The 20,045-nt window shown below is 46.5% G+C and overlaps 1 protein-coding gene across 1 annotated transcript in view; it reads right to left on the bottom strand.

Annotated features, from left to right (window-relative positions):
• Nucleotides 1-14,284: 14,284 nt before the first annotated feature.
• Nucleotides 14,285-20,045, bottom strand: part of NELFE (negative elongation factor complex member E) — a 317,928-nt gene continuing 312,167 nt past the window's right edge. Inside the window, exon 11 of the mRNA XM_069635004.1 lies at nt 14,285-15,357. Within this exon, the coding sequence (XP_069491105.1) occupies nt 15,284-15,357 (74 nt within the window). The 3' untranslated portion in view covers nt 14,285-15,283. The remainder of the gene's footprint in view (nt 15,358-20,045) is intronic.

Here is a 20,045-nt window from a genome sequence, read left to right as displayed (position 1 = left end):
TGATGCACGAGGAATGAGTGAACAGACATAGCAGCTTTCATTTGTTGCTTGCTTTGCCGTAGCACTCATGTCCGAGTACCATTTGTTAGATTGGTCAGCGGAGCGGGGGTCTTCTATTTCATCTAACCCCAGGTCATGATAAATGTTGTATATTTCCCCCCCTCCACCCCCCCTTTTCCTTCTCCTTCCCTCCTTGTGGCTTCTCACTCTTTGGTAATGTATTGGAAACATTCCAGCCCAGGTCGTGTCATTGCTGTTAAACATGGCATGTGTATATTCACTAGTGGTAGCAGCGTAATATGAGGTAGGTTCTATAGCTGCCTGTGTATATGCACTTGTATTAGCTAAGTCTTTCGGCCAATAATAGTCACCATCATATTCATTTGATTCATAATCATTACTCATATTTATGCCAGGATGTAACAATGAGACAAATGTTGGACCTGCAATGGCGTGTTCTGAAGGTTGCGTTACATTTGTACCGTTAATACCAATGTTATAAGTTTCTCCGCACATTGTCTTTACTCCAGTCCATATTAGGGTGGAACCTTCTCGTATCATATTAGCCCCGCTCCCCCCTTTGTACAAATCATTAACCAGGGATAAGAGAGTATAGTACAGGCCATGAAAAACAGCATCACTGAAAACAAAATTGCAGCACATTTCAAAACATTCAACATTACTAAACCTTTTTGCCCTGGTGGCATCCCTATCACTATCTAACATAATTGCATTCGTCACAATTGTACTTCGTTGGGCCATTTGTCACCTGGAGGGGCGATGCAAAGTTGTTAAGTCACCATAATATGTACATTTATTTATATATTTACATTTCATATTCACTCATTATTTCCATTTTGTGATTTCATTTTTATACGCATTTCTTAGCCCTGTGTTTCAATTTCGTCCTCTGTTCTAGGGATTTCTATCTATCTATCTATCTATCTATCTATCTATCTATCTATCTATCTATCTATCTATCTATCTATCTATACATATATATATATATATATGTATATATATAGGACAGTGAAAGGAAATTGATATGAACATATGGCAGAGCAAACCAGAGGGCATAAAATCCTTTCATGTTCCTTCTTCATTAAATCACATTGTCATTGTTTCTCGACATCGTTTGTAGTACCAGTTGCACATTCCTGTTCGATCTGAGGGAGTGTACTATCGCGTGCCCTCCTCACATCTGAGAGGTGCACCCAATATTTCAGTCCCTTCACCTTGACTGCAGTCGGTGTACTATATATGACCTTGTAGGGGCCATGAAACCTAGGTGAATTCCTTCGGATGTACATCTGTGACCCTGGCATCAGTAGCCCGCTGGGGCTGTCTGTAGCTGGTGTGGTAGTATCCGTTGCCACATTCTCAGTGAATGGTGCTGCTATTTGGCACGCTATGCTGCGAACTGCGTGCATCAGCTGAGTTAAATATTCCCTAAATTCTTGCCTCAGCACTGTGGCAGCCCTGTGTGCATCTGACGCTCTCCTAATCGGGGAGAGCGGTGTGTGTATTCGCCGCCCAGTCACAATTTCATGGGGGCTCAGATGGTGGTCCTTGCATGGTTGCGTTCTGAGTTGGAACAGTGCTAGGGGCAGGCAATATACCCAGTTCTTTTTTAGTGTGTTGCACAACTTTGATAATTTGCTCTTGAGCAGGCCGTTGATCTTCTCCACCACTCCATTGGTCATCGGATGATAAATGGAACACAGTTTGTGCTTTACCCCCAAGAGTGTCGTCGCTTCCTTGAAGAGGTCATTCACAAAGTGTGTGCCATTGTCTGACCGTATCACATCACATATTCCCCACCGGGAAAACACTTCTCATACTAGAAACTTCGCCGCACACTTCGCGACTGGGTGGGGACACGGACCCGCCTCCACCCACCTTGAGAAGGGACACCACCACAATTAGATATCTTGCTCCGTTACATCTCTCCCCCATGTCGACGTAGTCAATATGGAGTTCTCTAAATGGCCCTACTGGTCGTGGCAAGGTACCTCGCAATGTCCTGAGTGTCATCCCTGAATTGTATGTTTGACATGTCGTACACTCTATGACGAACTTTGACAAATGCTCCTGTAGGTTAGGGACAAACCAATGTTCCTGAATGTCTGCTGCGATGTGTTGTTTCGCTACAATGGCTGGGAAGTGCAGCTGTTGGAATGCTACTTCTAGCAATTCCACCGGCATCACTACCTTTCCTGTTGTCTCCTGTCTCCTACGAGGTCTGTAGCTGATTGTTTGCACCCCCGTTTGCTCCACAACTCTTGCTCCTCCGGTGGTGCTCTCCTCTGTAGCTCTATTAGCTGTGCTATGGGTATGTTACTATAAGCTTCTTCTAGTGGTTCTGTAGTAGCTGTTTTTACAATGCATTCTGTTGCTGGTGTTGTATTGAAATACGAGGCCTCCTTCGCTGCTGCGTCGGCTGCCGCGTTCCCCAATGAGATCGCATCTGAGTTGTTGGTATGGGCCTGGCATTTCACCACTGCCGCTACCGATGGCTCCGCTAATGCATCTATCAATTCATTCAATAGTGCAGCGTTCTGTACTGGCCAGCCATCTGCCAGTCTGAACCCCCACCTACGCCAGCGCGATAGTCCTGAATGAACAGTGGTAGATGCGTATGCTGAATCTGAATATATCGTCACTGTGCATCCTTTGGCTGTGCGTAGTAATGCTTCAATTAATGCAGTTAGTTCCACTGCTTGTGTGGAGTAATGGGACGGGAGGCGCTTTTGGACGATTGTTTCATAGCGATCTTCTTCCATTCGTACTACTGCCATCCCTGCATGTTTTTCCACTGTTTCCTTATTGATTGATGCTGAGCCATCGAAGTATATTTCTCCTTCCTTCAGGGCGTTTTCACTTGCTCTGGGAATATCGTCACCCGCCTCATCATACGTTGCACAGTCATGTTCCTGCATGTCCTCCATTGTGCATAGCTCTGTTATAAACGTTGCTGGGTTTACCGTTCTACACCTAACTACATGTACATTGGGGCTTGAAATTATTATTTCATATGCTGTTGCTCTTTGTGTCATCAGTGTCGATTTTGACCGCTCGAGAATTGCAAATAATGAATGCTCGGCATATAGTGTTACTGAACATCCCATCACAATTGTGGCACTCTTTTCAATGGCGAAGGCCGCAGCTGCGAGGGCCTGTTGGCACGCGAAGTGACCTTGCATCACTGCGTCTAGTGTTCCACTGTAATAGGCCAATGGTTTGTGGCCTAATGATGTTTTTTGTGTCAGTACTGCTGTCATCAGTGTTCCATTACAGTGTGAGAACAGGAAAAATTCCCTCTCATAATCTGGGTTCGCGAGGACTGGAGCATCTGCAATGAGGTCTTTTAGTCTAAAGTACTGGGTCATCATGTCATGTGTCCATTTTATTGGGGCTCTGCTCTTCTGCGCTTCTTTTAGTGCTTGCAGTAATGGACGTGTGTATGCTGCGTAATCAAGGATCCATGCTCGGCAATAGTTACATATGCCAAGAAATTTTTGCATGTCCTTCACTGTTTTTGGTATGATTATGTTACGTATAGCAGCTGCTCTGTCTGGGAGTATTTGTTTCCCATCTTTCTATATCAACTGTCCGAGGTATACAACTTCGGCAAGGCAGTATTGTAATTTCCCTTTATCCACCTTGTACCCCTTTGCAACTAACACGTTTAGTAGTATTATGGAGTCTTCCCTGCACTTTTCCTCTGTTTTGCTGCAGACGAGTAGATAGTCTACGTATTGTATAATGGTGCTCTCTACATTTATGTTCCCAATATCTTCTCGTAGTACCCTGTTAAAAATGCTGGGGCTTTTGCAGTACCCTTGTGGGAGTCTGCGATGCTCATATCTGTTGTTTCCCAGTGTGAATGCTGTGAGGTACTGTGATCCTGGGTCAAGTGGTATAGAGAAGAAAGCATTCTTCAAGTCAACCACAGTGAAACATGTCAATTCTTTGGGTGTACTGCACAGTATTGATGCCGGGTTAGGAACTAACGGAAATTCTTTTTGGATGATGTCATTGAGTGGGCAGAGATCTTGGATCATCCTCCACGCCCCTCCGTTTGCTTTTTTTGATCGGGAAGATTGCCATATTACACAGGGAGTTTGATGGCACAATGATACCTTTGCTCAGGAGTGCATTTATTGTTTCCCTAATTCCTTCCCATGCTTCTCTGGATATTGGGTATTTTTTCACTCTCGGCGGTATGGCACCTGGTTTGAGTTTTATCTTTATGGGCGTCACTTCATGCAGTAACCCTACATCATGGGGGCCTGTAGTCCAAATTTCTGGCGCCACCTTTGCCATGACTTCCTCAAATATTGTTGGTGGGGCACCAACACTGGCCATAAGCGGGTTGTTTACCTCTCTGTACTGGATCATAATGTCACATGGTATACTTATTTCCATTATTATTTCTCCGTCGTCTTCATTATAAGTGAATAATTCTTCATCAGTTATGTCTGAGCATAATGTTGGGATCTATGCATAGCACAGTTCTCCACTCGCACCCATGCGTGTCCAAGCCTATGACCACAATACGTTTACTCGATACCTGAACTGCCTCAATGTCTATGGACATTATCATGCCTGGCACATCTACACTTGTAATTGGGCGAAATATAAAGTCTGATGGTGTCCTCCACTCTTTTCTTGTTATTTCAGGCACTACCTGGGCTAACACCTTGATGCCATAGATAAACATGTGTATATCAATGGGTATCACTCGCACTACAACTTCATTCATCATTGTACTGATCATCAACATTGCTCGTACTGGGCACACTCCTGGGGTGGAACACACTATTCCCCGCTCTGTAAATGAAATGGTCATGTTCAATTTGCTTAGCAAATCTCTTCCCAGCAAGTTGATTGGCGCGTCTTTGTGGTACAGTAAGGGTGCGCGCACTGTTTTCCCCCCCACCGTTATATCAAGATTTTTCATGTAAGGAACTTTCAAAATAGCCCCAGTGAACCCCTGCGTTTCCAAATTTCTGCCTGAGAGCGGAAACTGCCCTTCCATAAGACATTATTTTTCTGCCCCTGAGTCTACCATAAAGATAAACTGCCTATTTCCTATCTCTGCGCCTATTACGCTCACCTGACTCCCACGGAGGCACAGGTCTGGTTTGGAGTGTTGTTGCTTCTTCCATGGTGAAGCGCAGGACCCAGAAGATGAACTGGACCGGACCTTTGAATCTGGCTTGTCTGGCTCGCAGGAATATCTTTCTGTATGTGAAAAGGGAATACTAACAATCTGCGGGAGAAAGTATAAGCCTCCCGCTCCATTCTCACCCCTCTACGAAACCCTCCTGCGACCCCCACGTGAAGTCTCACCTTACGGTTTGAAAGGTTGAGCTCTCCATCCTGCTTCTCATGCAGGGGCACGTTGTATCCAGTTACTTCACTGGGATTTTGATTGTAGAGGGTTGAAGTTCTGTTTTCCCGGTATAGTACCGTAAGGATTCTGTTAATGAGTATGATTCTGCAATAATAATTTTTCGTTGTCTCTTTTTCAGGTGCGGAAACTATTCCGAGAAGAGCTGTGGAACCGAAGAATGAGACTCTGGTGAGCTTGATGAGAGTTCTCTCAGTGTCCTTGTATCAATGCGCTCACTAACGCTGATGTGTTTTTCCCCATAGGGGCCGGGGTCCGGAAATGCCTGGATGCGGCACCGACCCGAAACAAAGATCAATCCAGAAGAAATCAGGTAAGTCTTTAATGGGCGTTGGGTAACGTCTTTTCATGCGCCCACTAACACTGATGTATCTTTTTCCCCTTAGGGGCCGGGGTCCGGAAATGCCAGGATGCGGCACCGACCCGAAATAAAGTTGGAATAACCCAACAGGTAAGCTTTGTAATGGAAATTAAGGTTTCCTTGTTTTCTTTCCCCTCTCACCTTTATTCTTGTCTTTTTCTCCCTAGGCGCAGTGATGTGGCTGCGAGTCCAGATGTCGCCGTAGAACGTGGTGGTACCTTGTACAGGTGAGTGAGATGCGGCGCTGCAGCGATCGATGCGATGTGCTTTTAAATGGATGTCTTCCTTTTCAGGACAGTCGGCGAGATGTCTCCGGGATGCGGATTTAGCAGGTAAAGACTCTTCTTTACCCTTTTCTCTTCTCTTCTCTCTTTGCAGGTGTTCCAGGATGCTGGCATGAGTAGCAGAAGACAGAATGCAGGAGCAAACACGGTGAGCGTCCAGCTGCTAGATGCAGAACAACGCGAAGCGTGAGTTGCTGCTTGGGCGTGGCTTAAATAGCCTTCAAAGTAGTTCCAGGTATGTATCCTTCCTCTCAGGTATGTATTCCTCCCCTGACCACACCCGTGTGGTTAAGTAGTTCCAAAGATAAAGTAGTCCCATTCAGGCCTCAGAAGGCCTGGATGTTGCAGCATGGTCTGCATCAGGTAAGTTAACACCAAAGGCGCCAGGACTGAGTCCAAAGAGCCCCTACTTGAGGCTGTTGTGACTTCCCTTGAAGACTTGATGTCTGCCTCAGGGGTAGCTGGGTCTTGTCTGGCACCTTGGAGGTAGGCATCATGACAGCGCCCACTATTGGTTCCTCTTCTGCACGAAGGGTGGTAGATAGGACTGGACACGCAAGTGCTCCCTGTGGGCTGTCCTAATCTGCATGTCTTTCTTGCCCTGGCACTAAGAAGACATTATCTCTGATCACTGTCATGCCACGGTACGGTGCAGGCGCACCATTTGCAGATGTGGCATGTGACGTTGAGATGATCCAGGACTTGTTCGGGAGAACACGCCCTGATCAGCCAATCGTCCAGGTAGGGGTAGACCTGAATCCCCCCCTCTCCTGATATTCGCTGCCACTACTGCCATCAGTTTGGTGAAAACCCTTGGGGCGGAGGTCAGCCCGAATGGCAGAACTCGAAATTGATAATGAGAACCTCAGGTACTTTCTGTGCTTGAGATGGATTGGCACATGAAAGTAAGCATCCTGAAGGTCCAATGATAACAACCAATCCTGGAGTTGGAGAGCCTGAAAAATCTGAGAAAGCGTGACCATCTTGAAACGTGTCCTTCCTGAGGAACTTGTTCAAGTTTCTCAAGTCCAAGATGGGTCTCAGTCCTCCGTCCTTCTTTGGAATGAGGAAATATGGGGTATACCAACCCTTCTTCCTCTCCGCTACAGGTACATGTTATATTGCACCTTTCTGTAGCAGGGTTAAAACTTCCTGCAACAGGAGCGGGTCTGGATTTTTGGTAGAGTTGTATTTTGAGGTTTCTTTAGAAAAGGAAGGCAGTAACCTTGGGATACGGTTTCCAGTGCCCAAACATCTGAAGTAATGCCCAGCCATTCTTTCAGATGCTGTGAGATCCTGCCTCCCACTGGGGTCTTGTGAGTCAAAACCTCAGAGTGGTTTTGCAGCAGCTCCAGCAGCGGCTGGGGCAGATCTAGCGCCTCTTCCTCGCCCAAATGAGGAGTAAAAACGAAAGGGACGACCCCTCCAGGAAGATGAGTCTGTGTAGGGGCGTTGCTGAGGTTGTCGTATAGCGCCACTAAGTGACTTTGCCGCTGCCTTGGAGGTCTGCAGCTTCTCCAAACTTTCATCCGCCTTGCTGCCAAACAACCTCGAGCCATCAAATGGCATGTTAAGGAGTCTAAATTGAACATCTGGTGCAAAACCTGACTTCCTTAGCCATGCAAATCTGCGTAGCACTGGGCTAGACGCCATGGACCTGCTGATACTGTCAGCAGTGTCCAAACCTGCTTGAAGGCATTCTCCCGAAGCCTCCTTACCATCCTTAATTATGGATAGGAAACCATCACGTTCCTCTCCTTCTGGGATGTGTTGAGCTGCCGCTGACATGCAGTCCCACAGAGTATAATTAAATCTAGCCAATGTACAAGATACATTGGTAGACTTCAGAGCCATGCTCCCTGATGTAAAGATCTTTTTCGACCAAGTATCTATTTTCTTGTCATCCCTATCAGGGGGAATAGTGGGGTATGCAGCATTTTTTGTTGATGTGGCTGCCTGAACTTCCAGACTCTCAGGAGAAGGACGTTTACTCAAATACTCTTGGTCAGAGTTACAAGGTCTGTATTTTGCCACATATTTTTTATTTACTGCTGGACTAGATTCCGGTCTTTCCCAAGCAGCATTTACTCTCCTTTGCAGGGCAATATGAAAAGGAAGTATGGGGTCTGGTTGAGGACCTCCTGACAAAATATCAGTCATGTCATCATCCTGTTATACAGGTGCATTATTACCCCACCCCATAAACTCTGTTACTCTATTCATGAGTTTTCTGTAACCCAGATCAGCATGTTCTGCTGGATCTGGTCTCTCAAATTCATATTCAGGAGATGTGTCTATTCCACTTGCAGATTGTAAACATTCATACAAATCCTGCATTTTTGATTGAGGATTTATTAATTCCTCTGGAACATCTCTTGTCACATATTTTACCCCTGCTGATGTAACCTCAGGTTCATCTTGTTCTTCATATTCTTCATTTTCTGATGACATTTCTCCATATACAGATGACATAGTATGGAAAAAATCATGTCTGTTTTCAGGGTGAAATATTTTTTCAGGAATATGTTTCAACCCTGGTGTCGACGTCGACAAAAGTGTCGATGGCGTCGAAGTTGTGGCCGTTACCTTCGATGTTGTCGAGGTATTCTTCGATGTTTTCGAAGGCAATACAAATGGCGTCGAAGGAATCTCGAAGAAAACTTTGAGGATTCCTCCCCCACCGCCACTTTACCTAGTCTTTCTTTCAAGGCCTTGTGGGTCATGGATTGGCACGAACCGCAGTCATCGATTCGATGTTCGGACCCAAGACACCAGAGGCAGTTACGGTGAGGGTCGTTCAGCAACATTTTTCTGCCGCACCTTAGACACTTCTTCAACTCCGTTTTCGGAGTAGATGGGTTTGAGGAAGACGACATAATCGCTTAAGACTGAAGCGCCGTTTTATTTCGAAGCGAAGCTAACGGAAAAACGGAACTGAGGCCAACGGGCGCGCTCGAGGCATTTATACTACGGATGACGTCGACACTCAACGGATGCCGCCGAGGGACATCGACGCCGTCGCCTCGAGTGGAGCACCCTCTGGTGGAGAGAGAAAAAATTTCCAAAGCAGCAAAGCTGAAGGTAAGGATATATCTAAGATGAGGAATAGGTGGGAGGACACAATCCATTCGAAACCTCTGTTTCCCATACCTCCGAACCCCCCTCTCTGGCCGCGGTACCCACCTCTTCCTCTGCTTGGTCTTTCTTGCCACTGCTGTCCTCTCTGTGGTTATTCTCCGTTCCACTGTCCTTGTTCTCCTGCGGCCCACAGCGCTGCTATTCCAACTGGTCTATTTCTCACACTTTCGTCACGCTCGTTCTCTTTATCAGCAGTTACGCTGGCGTTTATGGGGGTGACCTTCACCAATTTGTTCTGCACTTGTTTCGCTTCGTCTGCCAACCTTTTATGTGCTATCTCCTTTTCTCTCTTTGATCCTCCTACAGTGGTGTACAATTATACTCTGAATTTCTAGCCAACCCTTGGCTTCCATCCCAGCTATTTTATCCAAGGCCTTCTGTACCTGCTTCGGGAGCCCTTTTTTGATAATAAAGTAGAGCAGGGCAGTGGATTGATTCCACGCTGTGCCAGTTTCGCTTCTCCACAAATCTTGCACTCGCAGTATGAATTGTGTAGGATCCTCAGTCTCCTCCATTGTACATTGCATCACTAAATGTAAATCTAGAATATCTGGAAACGTGTGCCGCAATGCGTCCCATACTTGCGCTCGAACATTGTTGAAGGGCGATCCATCATGGCGGTCACAGCTCATTGTCACTCCTGGGAACCCTGCTTTTTCCCACAGAGCGTCTGCCTGATCACCAACAGCGGCCACTAGCAGACTCTTTACATCACCTATCACTAATGGTACTCCTGCCGTGTTTTTCTCAAAAGCATGTATCCATTTCCCTGCCCCTCCCGCAAGTGGGGGGAGGAGGTTCAACAGGTTGTTTTTATCCATTTGGCCCCACATGTAGTGTGGCCTACCTGCTCCCTTATGTATCAGGGGCATCTGTAACTTATGTTTCTTTCCTGTCTTACTTACCGTCCCTTTCTTTATCTTACTCACCAACATGTTCCCTACTCGCTGCTTTAATCTACCCTGCCATTGTGGGGGTGATCGTGGATCCATGTCATCGAAATGATGCGACAGTGGGGATACTACAGCTGCCACTCCTTCCTCGTATTCTTCCAAGTCGCTCCACACCTCCTCTACTTCCTCTTCTTGCTCACCATCCTCCTCTTGTCCTTCTCCGCGCTGGCTTTCTGGGGTGGCTGGATGTATAATTCTCACTGGTTTATCATTCAAATGGAACAGGAACTCTCCTGATCGCCATTCTTTTTCTCGCCCTTGTGATGTGGGTGTTCCATGGGACAATGCCGACTGCGCTGGTTCTGGTGTGGTCAGGGCTAACTCCCCTGTTGCACTTGGCGGGGGTGTGAGATCTGCCATAATCAAGGGTGGTACTTCCCCTCCTCCCGGTAGCATTTGGCCCCTGTCAGACAGTGCTCGTAATCGTGTTATTTCTATCTGTGCATGCGCTAGCTGGCGGTCTAGATCTCCTATTAATCGTGCTAAATTTACTGGGGGCGCACTCGTTGGGCCATACAGGCCTCCTTTGTCATATGGCGGTGGTGCAGTGGCTATTGCTCCGTTAGATGGAGTGGGGGTGGGGCATGGCGGGATGTACAGAGACTCACGTTATCCTACTGCTGGCCTTGTCATTAAGGGGTATATTTTGGTTGTGTCATTCTCAGCTGTGGTCGTTGTGCACTCACCCTTCGGTGTTCCGCTCACCTCTTCCTGCATTTTCTCCTTTTCAATTGCCTTCCCTGTACTTACCTCTACTGTGGGGTCTATTTCCTCAAACATTCGCCATAGATCTAGCACTTCCCTTCTGTTCTGCAACTGTTTTCCCTCATACCTCGTCAATAAGTGCATGGACACTAACACCCGTTTGTCAAACGACCCACCCTCTGGCCAAATTGGTGTCACGCTGTCCCCTTTTATCTGTCACCCACTGATCATGGTATTTTTGTATTCTATCACTATATAGCGGGAGGTGTTGGCAAATATGAGCTAGTGGTGTTATTCCTCCCATGACAATATTTCTCTCTTCACTTGTACATGCACTTGCACCGGAGCCTGCCTTCTAATCACCACCCCCTCCAACCACTTGTCCCCTTATACAGATCAGCAATGTCAAGCGTTTCTCAATTATTGTGTATCAATATTCAATGTTACCTTTGTACCTATTGCGTTGCTAACTTCAATAGTTCACTTTTAGCATGTATGACTTTTTGCCAACAAATCACTTACAATATTTCAGCATATGCGACACAAAATGGACAAAAAGCAAAACATATAACACAACATGCACATGCACTACCTGTGCGCTTTTATTTCTCCTTTGTTCCCGTTACTGAACACCTCTCCCCATTCCCCGTTTTACCTACTCTTTTCATTCACTCCCCACCTCTTACTCTCTCTTACTTATTCCCAAAGAATTGCTGCTTACACGGAAAAAGAAGATTCTAAATAACTACTCCGAGTCTACTCAATATACGAGACCCCTACTATTTTCTCTTTATCTTCACTTATTTTATCTGCACTGGACGAGACAATGCTACGCGGCGCCGCCTTCTACCCCGTTCGGGCTAGGATACCTCTTCTCCTCTTCTCACTTTTTCACAAAACCTAATGGCCATATAAAGGACTGATCAGGAAAGCCTCAACCTCACTCACACAGTCCCTACTCTCGGTTTTAACCCACTATCACCTATTCCCTTGTTCCCGTACTTTCCCCCTTACCTTTCCTTGGAAACCTTCGCAACCGGCACTCACGTGTTCGGTCAGGTAATCCGAGGGTCACCATTCTCGGTCTGACCCCAGTCAGGTCCGCACCCCAACCAAGCCGTAGCCCGCCTCGGCGAGCAGCTTTTCAGTCGGGTATTCGTCAACCGGGAACCCTTAACCTTTCTTGTAGTGCGCACAGGCTGGTCGGCCGCAGAGGTGATGGTTTTGCTGGGGGGCGTCCCAGACCTCGCCGCACAGTGTGGGCCTCGAGGCACCTCTCCAAATCACGTCACAGGGGGTCATCAAATGTTTGTGCCCTCCCAGTCTTTGACGTGCAAAAGAATAAAACAAACACACCCCTGTGCTCTGCACAAGTTATCATTACATTACATTTTATAGGGTAAATGACGCAACTAACAAAGGATACTACGTTGGTCCCGGATTGGTCAGTTCACTCGATGTCTCAGGTGGGGTGGTCGCTTGGTTGGCGGGAGGATTGACGTCAGCCATCTGTGCTCCGCATGGGTGAAGGTCAGGTCGCTGGGAGGCAGGGTGGTCACTATCTAAGCTAACATAATATAGTCTCAAAAAATGCATGCACTAAATAATAATTGTTCAAAAGACCTTCAGTAGTTTATCATGTCTCTATAAAAGTCACACATATATCTATACGATCAATGACATAGGATTATACAAGTCTTAGGTTAAGGGTTTTGACCGCTATAATACACTGGTTGAAGTTAAGGTCCATACACATAAGAATCTCTGGTATGTGGCATTTGTTAGTGGTAGGCGACGATATATTGCAGCAGTGGTCTAATGTTAGTTGGGGATCTGCCAGGTGGGCATCATGGCATGGTCAGTGGTCTGGCACATGAAAGGAATATCTTGCAGGGACACAGGGTCACAATGGCAATAAGTTTCCACTGGCGAGGGTGCGGGAGGGGCAACGACATGTTTGTAGAGATGGACGAGCTATGTGCTTAGCTCATGCTGGTTCACATGCAGGACAGTGATCTTAGAGGAAGAGCGATGTGTTACATTTATTATTGTGTTGCAAGCATCTCCGGCTTCAGCGTGAGAATGGACCCACAAAGTTTTCCTGTCAGAGTGAGAACGGGGGTGGGGGCCCTGTGCCCTGCGCGCCTGGCCGGGCTGCTGTGAGAAAAGGGAAGAGAAGCGTTTTTGTACTATCGCAGTGAGGCCTAGCCACCAAAATGGAGTCGAAAGGGGGTACAAAAATGGATGCCCCGTGTCCTGCTCAGTGGTGCCATCTACGCAAAAGTCTACCAAAGTTATCATCGCATAAGGGCAAGGGGCGAACCCACTACTGGTGGCACTTGGTCTGAGTTTTGTACTGAGAAGTAGAGGACGCAAGGGGCCTGATGGCCCCTTGCTCCCACACACTGTCTTGTAGGGTTTTAGTTGAAAGACTTGCAAATGTGACATTTTTGGATGTCATGAGGATAAAGACAGTATATACAATGATCATGGGGATCTTTCATGTAAACCACCTTTCTCTTGCACCTCGTGCAATCCCTGAAGAGGGAAGGCTTCTTGGTAGTCTGATGGTCAGCTACCTGAAGAGAAAGTTCACTCGACGAATTCTGGGTCAAAACAAAGTTTTTTGATGCCCCAAAAAACAGTGGTGATAGCCCCTAGCCAGGGGAATGTGGTAGAGTATATAAAAATATACACTACTGTGAAATTTGAAGTAAATTCGAAAAAAGCTCAGAGAGCTTGAGGATTCCCTGTGTCAATTAGACTGCAGTATAAAATCTGAAGATGGCTGCCTGGGGCGGGGCTTAAGCCCTGCCACCTCATTGGTTGGTGACATAAAGGACCAAAGTGAGGTGTAGGGACTACACAATAGAATGGCTCATAGGCCATAATGGGCTATTTACATGCATTGCTATGTAGCAATGTGTGTACATTAAAAAAAATGTAATATTTTTTTCACTGAGGAATCCCAGTCTGACGACGGGGAATATTCAAGCATCTGAATCTATGAAAGATCCAATGCTGGAGAAACAATCTTTCCCTCGTCACGCACCCACCCTCTGGAACTCCACCCCGGTATCGACTTGGAAAGCCCCTATAATTCTCTAATTTTGCACTCAAAACATGGCTTTTTCCAACAATACCCGCCCAAAGCCTCTCAGACCAATGCACAGACCACCGTCGCAGTACTGCACTGCTGTTAAGATGCCAGCCCAAACCCTGCACAGCACTCCGCTGCTCTTCAGCTATTTCTTCTACTACAAACGGCCCAGAAATCCACTAGTCATCCTTACCGTCTCTCCTCCGTAACTGACTTCCATGGAAAATGTACAAGGACCTCTTACCCAGGGCTCCAATCAACCATACTGGCTCACCCATTCAAGCACAACAAACAGGATAACATGAATAGATATACACAGAGCCGACACATTTTCCATAGGAAGCTTTAATTGTCTGTATGTACAAACACGGATATCACACATTCTCCACTTAGGTACGGTTACTAGCATTTACTTGCATCAAATTACATTTCTAAAAAGCCGCCAGGGAAGGAGCCGACGTGGAGACAGGCCAGACAGCCCCCATCAGGCAGAACATCAGATGTCTATCCTCAGGAGCATTAAGAGGGCAGTAGCAACCAGATGCCCTCGGCACTCATCAGGTGGTCTATGGAAGGCCTGGAGGAGCAGTTTTGCCACTCTTCCTTACAAACCCGTCAACCCTTTCCACAACTCTTCTAACCTCCCCTGTGGCTTGTGTCGCCCACACAGTGTGCCTGGCACACAGTCTGCCAATGCTCTTTGGTGTGCTCACCCACAGGTATCAGTCTGAAATCATTTGACCCTTGCGCCCCCCACAATTTGTTCTCAAATGCACAAACCTCCTGGCTATCATTCATATTTTGATTTGTCAAGGTCCAGCATGTTGCATCTAAAAATGTTTCTTTTAGCATTTTGGAGAAAAACAAAAACTAATGAAAAAATAGGACTGTGCCACAAGTTAACTGTGCTTGTCCAGAACCTTTCTCCGCCGGTCTCATTTAGAGAACCTTTTTTAGCCCTCTTACAATAGTATTTCGATTAAAGCTTTAGGCAGGCAGCGTGGGGTTGATGTAGGCAAGATAGAACCGCTTTTCTGCACCATGCTGGTAACACTCCAGGAAGTGGGGAAACCATAGGTAAAGGAATGGTAAATCAGTACAAAGTCTTCTATGGAAGCTAGCGGCACCACCTTCGAGCACAAGAGCAGGCAGCAGTTTGCGAGAGTGAACAATTCTCCATGAGCCTTTGCTCTGAGGCACTCTACCCAGAGAACACATCCACTACCCAAATGGGCACGTCTCAAGGCAACCAGGTGGTCCACGGGTAGTGCTATTTAAAATTGCCACTGATGGATGGGAAAAAATGCAAGGAAAGCAAAATGAGCATTAAAATATATCTTCATTGTAGACAACCTGCGCACGCTTGTCCCGATGGGAGCCTTTGGAGCTGTTCTGTACGGCTGCATACAAAGAGAGAAACAGAGGCGTTAGTATTTACACAGCTATAACCACCCTAGAGCTTATCCAACCTACTCTTAAACTTCTCCATCAGCGCCTGTTTTTAACTTGTAGCCATCTAGTCATCAAGGTAAGCTCCAGCTCCCTTCCCGTACCCAAGCATAACATGTAAAGCCCTACTAATGCCATCGCCCCCCCATAATCTCAAGATTGCTTAAACAGTACAACATCCTATTTGGGGTGAAAGACCAAATATTTAATTGTGTGATTTCAGGCACTATGCTTAGCCTTGTCATATTGCATCATTACTACAAATGTGGTGCACTCACTAACAAAGCTGGATCTGTTCCATACCCAAGCCACAAAGATGGCTCTATCCAGTACCAAAGACCTTTACTGATCCCAAAGGTATTAAAGAGAAAAAACGAAGACCCAGGAAGGACCCTGTGCATGCCCGTTTACACCCCCACCCTCCTCCAGCACCCTCAGCTCAATACCCTGATCTAAACCAGCCCAACTGCTACCAAATACCCTCAGCTCACCTACAAGAAATGTGGGGTGACAACAATGGCATAATATATTTGAACACATAAAAGAATGTCAATACAAGGTTATGTTCTAAAAGTACTTTTTTCTACTATGTCAGGTAAAACAAGTAGGTACTGCTCCCAAAAGCCTGTTGAGGAGACTGAGCACTTGCTGCTATGCTTGGAGTCACCAGCATGTGACGCAAAAGATCGGGAAAGTCCAGAGTTCCAGCAGTTTGGCTCTTGGCAAATCTTAGGGACAATTTTTCCCCCGAACCGTGACTTTCCTTTCTAATGGCATAAAAAGCTTGCAGCTCTTTGGTTATGTGGGGTATTGGTGCCGATACTTCAGTTGCCTCAATGTTAGTTTAAATAACTCCATGGTAAGAAAGATTTAGCTCTTTCTGCCAAGTTCTGTCAGTTTCGGTCTCCCAGGACTCGCTGGTTACCAGCAGGCAACTGTTTCGGGTTCTTGGGATTCCCGTGGCAGCTACAACGATATTGAGCTTCACCAGGCAATGTAGGAAGCTGAAGAACAAGGAAAGGACACGGCCCAGAGGGACCTACAGTTTGGCCGGCAGGCGTGTGAAACATTGCTCCAGAGATGACAGCAGATGAGCAGGTGCAGCTTTCCAAAACACTAGCTTGCTTCATTAAACAAAATGTCTACAGTGGCTATCCTATGATGGTCTAGCAGATTACCAGTGTTCTTGCTTCTCTGTGTCCTCATAGGGGTAGCTCACTTTCCAGGCAGGGGCACACACTGCAGGCTTTTGGAGTCAGGAAACCTGGAGAGCAGGCTACTTTGTTTTCACAAGATGAAATGGACAAGGCACCGACACAAGGCCCTTGTTTAGTAACAGAGTTTCCGTTATCCACAGACACCAGCAGACCTTCCCAGTCAGGGCTGGTCTAGGATCGGCAGGATATTCAGCACAGCTTCCCCATAGTCCTTCATTTCAAGTGCACGCTCTCTGGAGGGGGAAACTCAGTCTCTGAACTTATGCAATAATGCATCAACTCAAACAAATTGGCAGCCACCCCAAACACTTGGGGGTACCCCATACAAATTGTATCAGTCTGTTGCAGGGCAAAGGTTCAGCAACGCTCCAGGTAGGTAAACCAAATGTTATCGCTTCAAGACAGCTTTGTAATGTTACTCACAGTTCTCCAGTAGGGGGACAACAGGCTTGCTGTTGCAGTACCCATTGAGTCAGAGCAAGACTTTAATAAGGTATTTGGTGGGTTTCATCGGCCAGGAAAGGACAGCTGCTTATACTAGTCATCCAGGGAGCACTAGACAGAAAAACAAAACTACAGCTCCCAGCATGTAAAAGGAAACACCAGAACTGGGGAAAAGTGTCACCTATTACATGGGCCAACTGTCCGCTATGAAACGTCAGGCCCAGGTAGCTGCAGGAGTGGCCTTTGCACTTGTAAAAATAAATGGAGGACAGGGGACTTCAAAACAGTTCTGCACAGTGACCCTTCAAACGCCATCAAGGAAAGCAACAGCCTCAGGTAATTTTGGGTCCTTGGGGACAACTCAAGCTGGTGAAGGTCCAGGAGTTGTGGGTGAATAGCGTTCTTCAGATGACAGCCGGGTCCGGCAATTCAGCGGTTCTGCTATTAGTCAGCATTTGTTTGGCAATGGATCGCCACCTGGCTGGACTCGGTTGCAGAGGTAGGAAGTCTCCTGCGACAACTCGCAAGGCATTGTAGGATCGCAGGACACCTTCAGGCACGGTGAGTAGTTGGGTGACCCCTTAAAAGGTCAGCATGCATGGAGAAGCAGGACTGATGGGCTCAGACTGTATGAAGGCCCCTCTATGAAGTTCCACTTCCATGAGGCGGATTCCATCCCTTGAGCTAGACGAGGTCTGTGCAATGGAGGAGTCCCCACTCCATAGGATGCAAGCCAGATACATGTTCAGTAACTCTTCAAAGCTCAAGGGCATGAGGACAGGACAGCAAGGCTCAAGGCTAGATAGGCCCACAACTCCAAGGGAGGTAGGCAGTAAGAGCAGTTTTCTCCACTGTCAATGTAGATTAGAAATTTGCTCTAGTGGTGGACGGCTTGATCAACGGTGGATCCAGCAGCAGTCCCCTTGCTTTCTTCTGTGGTCTTTTCTTTGGATCATTTGTTCTGGTGGTCGAAGGGTAAATTGAATGGTGAAAAGGTTTGCCCTGCACTAGAAGTCAGGGGGACTCCCTAGTGCCCCCCAACATTAATGAGCTAAGCCAGGGAGCGAGGTTGAAAATACATTGCTCCCAAAAATCGGACCACGATCACACAAGCCATCTGCAAATATGCTGGGGTCCCATTGAAGAGGATGGAAATCATTTCATTGTGCAGCTTTTCCAACACCAGCTAGTGCCTTAGCACTGGTGAAAGGGGCATAAACCGGAATGAAGTATTTTAAAGGACTATGGAGGAAAAAAACAAAGTTACTCACTGTAATGACTTCTGTATGCCAAGTCCATAGTCCCCTTTCCTCCATACCTAGGGGTTTCCGTCCTATGGGGACAGGACCGCTATACTTTTGGAATAGCACAAAATGAATTTCCCTTTTAAAAATGTTGTGTCGCTCGGGAGGCACAGAGGTCGAGGGCAAAGGTGTGGCCCGCCATGCCAAGTCCACCCACCGGTAACACCCATCAGTCCTTGGAGCCACAAGATGGGAAATCTGACTACTTTATTTAGGGGCGTGGCAGGCGGGGCATATAGAGGAAAGTGGACTATGGACTAAGAGTACAGAAGACACTACGGTAACATTTTCTTACTCGTACTTCCCGTCCCCTTTTCTCCATACTTATGGGAGATTAAAAATGAATTCATCTTTCTGAGCAACTGGAAAATTAAGGTTCTCCAGAAGTGCCCAACCAAATCTAGCATCTGATCTGACTGCAGTATCCATACAGTAATGTTTGCAGAACGCAGAGGGGGAAGACCATGTCAATGCTTTACTAATTAATTACCATAGAATGTTTCTTTGGAATGCCATTGCCTTAGCTCTAACTGGGTGAGCATGTAACCCCTTAGGGCTACTGTTTTTATTTTTATGTTATATGCTTCACTAATACAAGAGAGGATCCACCAAGCTATGGTGGGTTTTGAAGCTTGAAGGCCAGCCTGCTGACCTCTGAAGGACACGAACAAGCCGTCTGATTTCCTATATTCCTTGGAGCGGTCTAGATACAGTTTCAGTGCCCGCAGAACATCAAGCAAATGAAGAACTCTCTCACCACCCTCAGTCTGGTGGAGGGAAAATACGTGGGAAGAACTACCTCTTGGTTAAAGTGAAAAGCTGGCACCAACTTGGGTAAGAACTTAGGATGTGTTCCAAGAACAACCTTATCTGAAATATCATGTAAGGTTCCAGTGAAGACAGCGCCTGAATTTCACCAATCCCTATAGCCAACATTATGGCTACCAAAAAGGCAGTTTTCCATGAAACCAGTTTTATTTCATATGGGTTTGAATGGCTTATGGCACATTGCTGACAATACTGAATTGAGATCCAAGACTGGATGGGGCTTGGACACTTGTGGGTAAAGCTTAAGTAGACCATCAAAGTGCCTAGGATTAGACATAGATATTAGAAGATCTGGAGAACTAATGTAGGCTCCAATAGCTGATGAATATGTATGACAAGATTGAACTCCTGTTGATGAAAAGATGACAATGCATTACTTACCGTAAAAGCATTTCTGATGGTTGTATCTGCTTAGATTCACATGCTGTGCATAGGTCCGACATCCAGTGGTCACTGCGGAGTATTGCATTTTGTTTTTCGTAGTCGAAAAGGGGACGTCGACAAGCGTGTCTGTAACACTATCCCTATAGTGACGTGCGTTGTACCCACAATCCCTCACGCGTCGAGGTCCCTCTGTTTGTATTTTTCTGCCCTGAGGGAGCCTTATAGACGTGAGTGAGTACAGAAAAGAGAGATATAAAAGGAAGTCTATGTTCCTTCCATCCGAGCGGGGAGGAAGGGTGGGCGCATGTGAATCTAAGCAGATACAACCATCAGAAATGCTTTTACGGTAAGTAATGCATTGTCTTCTGATGTTTGTTAATCTGCTTAGAATCACATGCTGTGCATAGACTAGCGAGCAGTACCCGGAGTTGGCGGTGGGTTATGAGAAGGAACAGTAGAGAA

This window comes from Ambystoma mexicanum, chromosome 13 (assembly GCF_040938575.1).
Source record: "Ambystoma mexicanum isolate Mex_15411 chromosome 13, UKY_AmexF1_1, whole genome shotgun sequence".
NCBI classification, from domain to species: Eukaryota; Metazoa; Chordata; class Amphibia; order Caudata; family Ambystomatidae; genus Ambystoma; species Ambystoma mexicanum.
Note: the sequence above shows the minus strand (reverse complement) of the source record. Positions and strands in the feature narration are given on the sequence as shown.